This window comes from Cyanistes caeruleus, chromosome Z, assembly GCF_971803275.1.
Source record: "Cyanistes caeruleus chromosome Z, bCyaCae1.hap1.1, whole genome shotgun sequence".
Lineage (NCBI taxonomy): Eukaryota > Metazoa > Chordata > Aves > Passeriformes > Paridae > Cyanistes > Cyanistes caeruleus.
In genome coordinates this window covers 48,367,580-48,378,531 of record NC_141732.1, presented here as the reverse complement: position 1 = coordinate 48,378,531, position 10,952 = coordinate 48,367,580, and the positions used below count along the sequence as shown (strand labels likewise).

Genomic DNA, 10,952 nt, shown 5'->3' with positions numbered 1-10,952 from the left:
CAGAGCAGAGGGGCAGAATCCCCTCCCTGGCCCTGCTTCCCACGCTGCTCTGGATGCAGGCCAGGACACAGTTGGCTGTCTGGACAGGGTCATGTGCAGCCTCTCATCCCCCAGCACCTCCAAGTTGTAGGCAGGGCTGCTCTCCATCTGTTCGTCCCCAACCTGTGTTGACACTGGAGGTTGCCCTGACTGAGGTGCAGCACCTTGCACTCAGCCTTATTAAATCTCATTAGATTACCTTGGGTCACTTCTCAAGCTTGTCCAGATCCCTCTGAATGGCATTTCTAGTGACCCAAGATACTTTTTTCAGCAACTTGAGAAAGAATGGCCTGACATTGATTCTCAGGCCTATTAGTCTCAAGAGCCAGAATTTTCTTTAGAAGGTATGCATTGGCTTGTGTTAGCTACTTGTGCATCACGAGACAAAGACAGTAGGCTAAAAGTATTTGAAGGTTAAAATACTTTGAAACATCTCCAGTGGAATTAAAAATAAAAGTAAATACAAAACTGCCAGTTCTGTACAACTGGAATTACAGCACAGAATTGAAAACCTGAGTAAGAATTTTTCAACATGAATATAATTGTGACAATTTCTCACTCTGTATGATCTCTCTCTGAACATATTGTTACACATCTATATGTAATGAAGCTGTAATTAAGCAAAGAGATGAAATATATCACTATGCCTACGTTAGATTAAGTCATCTTAAAATATGTCTGTTCTTGCTGCAGTGCTTCTTTTATGACAATCTTGCTGATATGGTACTGTGGGGAACTGTCTACCAACACAGAGATCAGAAGGAGCACTCATTAATTTAAGGAGGAGCAAATGATGCTTACCTTTTCATATACTCAGTTTCCTGGGAGCTGGGGATGTGGCTGTGCTGGCATCTGTGCAGCTTAGTAGCTCATCATCTGTTGCAAGGAGACAAGGGACAGAATATGAGCAATTTTGCCTAACTGTTCAGCTGACTAAAATTTTTGATTCAAAAATCTAAGTTGCACACCTCAGGCATGCTTCTTGTTTTTTTGTATGCATACAGACACAGGTATATCTGTGCATGATTCTTGTCTATACCAGAAACAACCTGAAGATGTCCAAAACCCACTTTCAGGACTTCTGGCCTACTAAGACACCAGAGCCTAGACAATGCATCAAGTATATATAAATAACTGTGTAAAATACTCCAGCATCTCTGAAATTGATCCAGGTTATTCTGTGCTGCTAGGTGCCCTAGCTGTAAACTGGTCTACAGATTTATTGGCCAAAGACTGTGTCTTGTTTGCAGGTATTTTTCTGATAATTCTTGGTTGTTAGGCTGAAGTGGCTGTTCTTACAAAACATAGCTTAAAACTACTACTTAAAGAAATTGATGTCTGAAAATTAATTTTAGATGTGATTCTTAAAATATATATTATCCAGACTAGGCAGTATTCAGTAAATGAGGGATCTAACTATTTATTTAACTCCTTGCAAAAACAAAATTAAAGGATATTAGAAGCTTGGAAAGAACCTGTCCATGCTCACTCATCATAATTGATGGAGTAATTAACAAAAATTTACTAGTTTAGTGCTGGTGGTGAACCAAAAAGACAAGTTCATGATGGCATTGTCTTGCATTTTTCAAATACGTAATTATAATGGACAAGGCATGACATTCACACAGAACAGCAGGATTAATAGCACACCTCAAAGAACATGGACGGGAAGTAAGTATCTTTGGGAACAGACAGGACAGAGCTCAGCAACACTCCTATCAAAAGCATCCTGTCAGAAAAGGCTTCCATCAGTTAAGACAAGGAAAAAAGTGTTTGTTACTAAGGTAAGATGGAAAGAACACAAGTCTTGTTTTCTTTTGGGCATGGGGACAAAAATCCTGCTGTACTTTAACAAACAGTGTTTGAAGAAGAATACTACGAAAGCAATGGTATTGTGTCCAGTCAAGCTTTTTACTTTTATAAGGAAGAATGCTTGGACATTTCAGGAAACCTCATCTGTTGATAATCTATTAAGAAAGAAAATGCATATTTAAATTCATGAGACTGGAGATAGATGATTTGGAAGGATGAATCTACCAAACCTGGATAATCTATGCTATGATTGAAACACACAAGAATTCAACTATTCAAACTTTATCTACTCTGATTGGAAGAATAATGATACTTAACTGATAAGAACAATGCTGTTAATCCTTCTTTTATTTACTGGTTTGTGTGAAATGAAATTAAAGGATTCCTGTAATTCAAAAAAAGGATAGGGGTTATTGATATTTTCTTCCTTGATTCTGTCCTTGTTAGATGCTTCCATCTTCCCTTGCTTGTAACTTATTGCCTATGTGTTGACCACCTTTCTACCTTCACAAGCTGAAAAATTATTTCCTAATCAGTGAAAGAATTAATTTTTTAAGAGATAATACAAAAATATTTTTTGTTTGCTTGCTTTATGTATCCCACTTACATGCCCATCTTTCACCCTTTTAAAAAGCCAGCATTATTTTAATGTTCATGCAATTATTCATTGCCTGCTGATTTACACATCTTGGACTTAGATGTTATTGCCAGCTGACCTGTAGTAGTCTAGCTCAGATTAGATTTCAAATGAGGGCTCTGATTTTTAATTTCTGGCTTAATTTCTGACTGAGATACAAAGTTCTGATCAGTTGTGGGTGATTGAGCAAACCTTCTGTGGAGCCTTTCCTATTCATAAGAATGTTTACGTTTTTTCTGTCTTACGAAACTATTGTGCAAATATCAACAAATATTTAGTGTAAAATAACTGACATAGCACCATAGGAAAATCTATAAATACCAAAATTCTTCCCCAGTAAAATATGAATGTATGCTTTAAGAATATTTTGGTATTTTTATTTGGTGTTGCTTAACTGGAAAAATTCATATGAATAATGCCTTCCAGTTTCTTTTTTTGTTTCATTGTATTTACCTTTGGTTTTTCAACATGATGTGAACAGAGTGTTCACATGTGCTGAACATGAGTGATTTGCTTGCACTGCAATTTCAGCAAGGACTTAGCATCCATGCCATTTTCTCCTGGAATTAGTTTTTTGTTTCAGCAAACACTTTTTTGCTAATGTTTTAATTGTATTTTTAGCACTTTTTTTTTTCAATTTTGGTACTCAACTTATCAAGTGGATTTTATTAGGCTTTACATGACTGTGCTGTTGAATTACCTACTTGCTTTTTAAGAGAAAAAAAATCTAAAAAGCTGCATCAATTAAAGTATGGATCAAATTCTTGAAGATCTATTGAAGTGAATATTTCTACTCATTTCACTAAATGACTCAGAATGAGAATGCAGTTCTAAATCAGCAGATTCTACTGTTGTTATATAAGAACTATAGTGATTTACAACCTAATGTCATAGCAGTCCATGAAAGAAAAGGACTAGACTTGCACCTACAGAAGTCTTTGTCCTTCTTGCACTTGATTATTTCTTGCAGCTGCAACAATGGTGACATTCTTGAGTTATTGTTAGATTTTTTTTTTCCATGTGGAATAAAAAGAAGTGCTTAGTCTATTATATTTATTCATTTTAAAATGGGGTTTGGACTTATAGGTATAGATCTCATAAATACATAAAAATATTTTAGAATCGGATGTGATACATTGCAGGCAAACATAATTTGTTATGGTTCACTATAGTTTATTAAAGCCAGAAGTCACCTCACTGAAGCTGATTTCAAAGCATTATTTAAATTCCTCCAGGAGAAGAAATCACAAATGACATGTTATACCAAAGAGCAGGCACTAAATTAATTTTTCTTTGTCCAAGAAGTGTCACTATTTAATTTACACAAAGGGGTTTTAAGTCCATTGACATTAATACACATGAACTGTGTTTTAGTAAAGATAATACTTTCCACTCCCAGTGATATAGATATTCTAGAAGAAATAGAAAACATAATAAGATATAAAGAAAAGGAAAGATGTGTGTCTAGCAGTAGAAGTGTCAGATACTGCTGTGTGAATATACAGACAATAATATAGATGAGCCAGGGCATTCAACTATGATTTGGGTTGATTTATAGCCAGGCACCATACTGTCATTTCAATCAACAGGCAGTGGGAGCAGAAGGGGTCTCATACCCTTGAAAATGAAGGATACCTTGTATGTCCGGCTCATCACCCCAATACTGAATTTGGCAGACGTTTATATGTCTATTTATTTATTATTTATTATTTATAAAATTTCTGCATAAAATTTCTAGCAGACAGGAAATAGCCAGCAAAAGTTAGATCCTGAAATGTTACTATGGATTTCCAGTTATCCAGTAACATGCAAACATATTCTTAAATTTATAAAAATAATTTAAAATTATGGCATTTATAATTATAATAGGTTTACTTTTTAGTTCTCACTCTGTTTCCAGAATGAAATGCCCTTTCCCAAGTACTTGATACAATGGGAGTTTTCTGTTAAAAGCACAATGGCTGGCACAGGAGACTCCCACTCTCTGCCTAGCATCACCATATGGTCTCATTTTTCATCCTTTAAAACAATATTACTACTGGAGTGGATGGAAGTGTTTCTGTGCAGACCTGGGCCTGAGCCAGAAACCAGTGCCTCCTACTTATGCTCAGGACAAGGCTGTTACCGTCTCCCACTCTCTAGTGAGAACAGAGCTATTCCTATTTTGCCATTCTTGATGGACGAACAACTTTAATAATGCTTCCAAAAGCACTCACAGGACCTCCATTTCAGATCCTTTTCTTCACTGCAAGTCACTTCCAGGAACTGCACTGTATCAGAGATCTGGAGGCAGGCCCTGCCTCTGGGTGCCCATCGTCCGTTTCCCCGTACCTGGTCAGGCTGGGATGCTGTGTGCCCGAAGACTGCAGCAGCGCAGCTTGGCTAGGTGCAACAAGCACCACGGCGAGTCCTCACGGAGTATTTAAACAGCTTTAGGTGCTTTCTGAAAATGCTGTCTAACTAGCTTGGGTGATGAGTTTTGTGATGGAATTAAACGCCAGTGTAGCATGGCTGCTTTCGAACAGCTGACGAGCTGTGTGTGCATCTCCGTTGTGCTAATTTGCAGCACACATATGCAGTGACTGGTTCAGCCTGCAGAGAAGGATCATTGTGTTTGGATCACATTGCTCATGTTGTTTAGTCTTTTGCTGGCAGAGCCTAATAATTGCTAATTACTGTTCTGCTAGTGTTTGTAACACAGAATTGCTAAAGTACGTGACTTTTATCTGGGTTCTAGGCTTTTAGTCTCCAGCCAGCAGCCACACCAGCAGGCTGAAACAGGCAAGATTTAGAAGTGCTTTTCTATGCATCACTGGCAATCTGACTGGAGAAGAAAACAGCATTTGTTGAGAGAATCCCAATTAGCCGGGGTTTGACTACAAACTGTGCTCCAGCGAGGCACAATCAGGCCCAAAGAAGCTGGCGTGGCTAGAAACGCGGTGGGTTTTTTTGGGTGTGTTTTTTTTGGTTTTTTTGGGGGTTTTGGTTGGTTTTTTTGGGGGTTTTTTTTGGTGGTTTTTTTTTTTTTTTTCCCTAGAGCTGGCTAACACTGATATTCTTTTGCTACTGCTTTCCTCTCTTGTCCCCATTACTGCTCCGCCAATTTCTTTTCTGGCTCCTTTCCGCGGGTTATGTCCCGCGGGGACGAATATCCCGATCCCTGCCAGAGAGGCTGCTGAGGCGAGACCGAGGTCCGCGCAGGGCGGGGAGGACGGAGGACGGGCCGTCACCCGGGCCGACGCTGCGGAGCGCGGGTGTCCATCCCGGGCTGTCCGCGCCGCACGAGTGCACCGTCCGGACACGCGTGTGCGAGCGCTTTCCGCCACAGGCGGGGGCGGGCCGCGGGTCCCCGGGCCGGCGGCGGCCGCTGCCGGGGCACCTGAGGGAGGGGGCGGCCGGAGGCGGCGCGTCCCGCCCTGACGTCACGGCGCTCCCGCACAGCCGCCGCTGTCTGACAGCCTCCGCCGGGCGCGGGTGCGGTGCGGGCAGGCAGGGCGCCCCGGCTCGCGGCTCGGCTCGGCTCGGCTCGGCTCGGCTCGGCTCCGCTCCGCTCGGCTCCGCTCCGCTCCGCTCCGCTCCGCTCCGCTCGGCTCCTGACGGCTGCAGCGCGCTGCCCTCGCCATGTCGGTGGCCGGGCTGAAGAAGCAGTTCCACAAAGCCACGCAGGTACCGAGCCCTCTCCCCGCACGTGGGGCGCGCTCGGCTGCGGCCGGCGTGTGCGTGGGCAGGCACGGGTGTGCGTTGTGCGGGGTGGTGCGCGGGTCTCCGTTCGAGTGAGAGCAGGGCGAGGGGGTTTGCGCGGATGCTATGCCTGGTCGCGCGTGATGAGTGAGCGTGCGACGGGCCGTGTGTCCTCACGGGTGTGTGCGGTGCGAATGTGCACGGAGGGCGCAGGGTCTAGAGGGGTACCCATCTGTGGAGGGCCGGGGCTTGCCGGGCCGCCGCGCCTCCCCCCGCCGGGCTCCGGCCGCGCTGCGGCAGCGGGCAGGGGTCTCGAGGAGCGAGAGTAGCACCTGGGCTGCCCTGACCTCCGCGCTTGGAGCCCGCGGGGGCAGCTGCTGGAGCAAATCCCGCCGGGGCCTCCGACCTTCCCTACCGAGGTCTGTGCACCGTTGTTTTAGCCTGACTTCGGGGAAACAGCAATAAACATGACCTTTTTGTTTTGTGGGTCTAGACCACAGCTGAAATCTGAGTAATGAGGTTTGGTTCCATTTGCTTTAGGCATAGTGTGATATTGCAGGAAGGTCAGGGTGAGTGTTTCACCAGCAGTTGAACTGTTTCATAATGCAAAATCAGTGTGTTACAGTCTGGGTACAATTCCTGACTCAGTGTGCTTTGGGGCTAAATCTGAAATGGTTTCAATAGAAGTCAGAGGAATTGCTTTGGATCTAGAGAGCTGACACCAAGACCCGTGCAGTGTGGTGCTTTTTTTTTTTTATTTATTTTTTTGGGGGGTGGGGGTGGTGTGATTTTGGGTTTTATTTCTTTGGCTGGTTTTGGTTTGCTTTGGTTTTTTTGGGGGTTTCTTTGGTTGATGGGTTGGTTGGGTGTTTTTTTGTTTGTTTGTAACTAAGTACAGAATCTCCAGTTATTTCCTACTACTTGCCGTTGCAGACATCTTCAGGTAGGAGTCTTGGTCACCGCAAGCAATCTGTAGATGTGGTCAAACAAGATACATTCAGCTGTTAGACTTTTCATCACCCATGTATTTCCCTTTCTCATGCATCTCGTCTCTTGGGCGCTGTGGGGAAGTGTTCCCTGAAAGAATGATCCTTAATCGAAGTATTTGTCCAAATTCTGATTTTCCATACCTTGCAGTTACACCAGTACACATTATAACTCTGAATGCAATGGTTTCATGCCAAGTCCTGCATAGGTGCATGCAGGCATTGAATAACACTGTGTCTCACCTTTCATGCCACATTGTGCTGCATCATTGGTAAAATAAGCCTTGAAAGAAAACGGCTGCACTCAAAACAGATGCCATAAGGAGCAGGTAAGGGTGCCTGAGCCCATCCAGAAGCACCCATCTGCTGCTACTTTGTTGTTTCTTCCCCTGCTGCCTATGGTGCTGTGAGAAGCTCAGGAATCACCATTACTGCAATGAGATCTGGTACTGAGAATATGAATTTCAGTGTCTGTGCTATCCATATTTAAGAAGCAGGCAAGCTTTAGTACTAGAAGTCTCAGTTCTCCAGTATTGTAAGCTAACGAGAATGCATCTACAGCAGCAGAGGAAAACATCTTTTTTTTGAGGGAGCATGGTGTGAAAGGTCTGTACATGATGCTTTGTCCTTCAGATGACACTCTCACACTGATTGTCAGCACTACTGTCATTTAGAAGGAAGGAAGAGTTTTAGCTGTCTGGATCCAAAATATTTAAGTCTCTGATGCCAGATTTAACAGCCTGACATCTGATGACCCAGGGATTTTTGACCCCAGCCTTGACTTTCTCAGTTTGTTTCCACGCAGGCCGTGAGGACACATTCACGAGAATGACTCACAAGTATGTTGAAGACAGACCTGCTTATTGGCTCATTTGCATTATGAGTGAGAAATCCGTGACATAGTTGTACTGACCTTGCTCCGGGAGTAATCCTTTTGACTAGTGATTAAACCCCAGGTGAAATACAGATTGACATTGCTGGCATGAATGAAGCTTTCCAGATAGGACCAGACAAACAGGAAGTTTCAAAAATTCTAAATTATTGATTTGGTTCTTACTAATATAATTAATTTATTTGATGTGCTGTTTTAGTAGAGTTCCAAGTTGTATCAAGAACACATGGATTATTTTATAGAATATAAATAATTAATTTAATTTCATTTATTGTTTTCTGTCTTGTGAAATGTCAAACTAACCTGTATGAAGTACTGCCAGTTTAGAAGCCATGCTGAAGAGCTTAATGCCTGTCAACTTTCATGGACCAACTGCAGCAGGAGTGAGTCATTGAAGAGCAGGAAGATACTTTACACCTTCTGGAATGAGTCGACTGTTCACCGTTTTGCCTTTCAGAAAAGCTAACAGGTTTACGTCTGTGCAGCAGAGAAATAAACTTTAGAGAAATCTTCTTGAGTTTGTAGAAGCAGGGTGAGTCTGGAAGTCCTGTCATGAGTACACAGTTGCAAGATGTTACACTGACCAGTGTGGAGTGGGTTAGATTATTCATTTACTTCTAATAACCACAAAGTACCTAAGAAGGAGAAATAACCCCATTTGAATGTTAACATGCTGCTGCAGATCTATCATACATCCTGAAGCTAGGAAGATTGATCTAAAGAGTGTTTTTCCAGAAATGGGCAGCAAAGTGCTGTGCTACCAAATGGCAAAAATCTCTTTTTCTTCAGGCATGCAGAGTCCTTTGCCAGTAGTGCTATGTATGACAGTGTAACTGGGAGAATATTGCTTCCTACAGGTTTATGCAGTTTTAAAACTACCACAATCACTTTGGGTGACACAGATTTGACACTCTGGGGCATTTAAACAGACTTGTTTTAAAATAGCATGGGCTTTGTTTCCACATGACTGCATTGATTGCATAATGTGGCTCTTGTGAGGCACAGTCAAAACAAAGCTTTCAGAAAGTAATAATTTTGTAGGGAAAGAAATTAACAAAAATTCTGGGAATGGCCACATCTGATGTTCCATTTGACACAACTGAATAAATGTGACTGACATTTAAATAGCAGTATGAATGTGGTGGTTTGAACCAAAGGCCTGTTACATGGTTTCTTTTCTACCACTGTATTCTGCTTTTATGATACATCATGATTAAATTTGCCTCAACACCAAGACCAAGTTAACCAGTTTATACGGTTTTGTAGGGAAAAATGTTTGATATTGAAAGAAACATCTGAAGAAATTGCTTCTACTCCACTCATCACTGTCAGTAGCTTTTAGATGCCCTTACTTTAGGTGGAAAGTACTGTGCTTCTGTCTTTAAGAAGGTAACCTGTGAATGGCACAGTAAGAGAATGACTCTGCCGGTTAATAAGAAACAATGAGACTCCTGCCTAACTATCCTGTTGTCCACAAAATTCTGTGGTCTTGCTGGGATTCTGTGCTGATTCAGAGCCTGTCTGCACAGGTTCTCTTGTGAAAGAAGAGAATATTAGGGTTTATCTGCCTGAATGTTTTTTTTAATTCCTTGGTCAGAAGTACAAAAATGTTTTTCACTGGAATCCATTTACTAAACAAACTCCAACTAACCAGTTTTTACTGTTCTCTGTTAATATCAATATTTTCCTAAATCTCTAGCACACTGCGTATTCATAACATGTTCCTGACTGTCCTACTGTGTTGAGTGGGAGCTGTGTGTGCTTTTCCAGTGATAGGACATCACCTGTATTTTCCAGCTGACTGTGGTTGAAGCTGGACTCATGCTGGGTCTGCTTTTCTCCTTCCATGTTTCCTCACAGCCTCATTCACCAAGTAATGGTCAGTTCCTGTGTTTGCAAAGGTATGTGTGGGAGTTGGTCTGGAAAGCTGGGGAGCATTTTATTTTTCTTAGTGCAAATGCTGTGCCATGTGCCACTTATGTGCTTAATGAGCTCCCTTCTTATGTGGTGTGGAAACTTGTGAGCAGTCTGAGGAAGGGAGAAGGAGAGCTGTTTGCAGGGTGGTGTGACTCTGAGGAGAGTGCCCAAACAGGCCGCTAAAAACCTCTGCCCAAGAGGCACGTACCACCAGCAACCTGTTGGTTGCTCTCAGTGTGGAGCGCTACCTTTTGAGATCAAGGAAAGGGAGCAAATTTTTGATCTGGAAATAAAGACTATTTTTAGAAAAAAAATACTTAGCTACAGAGGGTATTATTTCCACAGCAGGTAGGGAAATTCCTTCTGTTTGTGCACTCTAGCTTGATTGCCAGATACATTATTCACATTTGGCATCATTCCAATGCGACCTTTTATTGATATTACATAATTGAAAGGGTGAAAAATTGACTTTAATCTAAATTGCGCTTTAGTTGGATACTGTGTAACCCTTCTGAGTTGTATATGGCTTAAACAGTCTGCACCAGTTTTAAACTCTGTTTCTAAATCTGATTGGAGGAACTGCTGCTTTGTGCTAAAACAATTACGGTGTTTTTATGTTTTTTTTAAGATTTCTCAAACATCTATTACTGTAGTATCTTTCCAACTGATGGATACACTTTCCATTTTTATTTATCTATATAAAAGCTGGAGCACTGACACCCATCTCTAAGTTTTCTCTCAGTGATGTCTGGAGGCAAAGAATACCCATGGATGCTGTTCTCAAAATACAGCTTGCGCCAGATTTTTGTTTCATATCTTGACTTAAATTTAACTGGAATCATTACATAACAAGGAAGAACTGGACGCTCTTGGTCACTCAGGCAAAACTGTCTTTGAGTTTTAAATGTGTCCTCATGACTAACATACTGATAGACAGCATGCTTCATAAAAGTGCTGGAGCAGCATAACCCATTTTAGTTAAAGTTGA

The 10,952-nt window shown here is 42.0% G+C and overlaps 1 protein-coding gene across 3 annotated transcripts in view; it reads left to right on the top strand.

Moving 5' to 3' along the window:
* Positions 1-5,183: 5,183 nt before the first annotated feature.
* Positions 5,184-10,952, top strand: part of SH3GL2 (SH3 domain containing GRB2 like 2, endophilin A1) — an 87,614-nt gene continuing 81,845 nt past the window's right edge. Inside the window, exon 1 of one of the 3 annotated variants that reach the window (XM_086867606.1) lies at positions 5,184-5,427. Coding sequence is in view for 1 of the 3 variants with exons in the window: in XM_086867604.1 (XP_086723730.1) it covers positions 6,110-6,154 (45 nt within the window). In the remaining 2 variants the exon portion in view is untranslated. Of the gene's footprint in view, positions 5,428-5,854; positions 6,155-9,773; positions 9,949-10,952 lie in introns of those variants that run through there. The other 2 variants (XM_086867604.1, XM_086867605.1) reach the window with 2 other exon arrangements.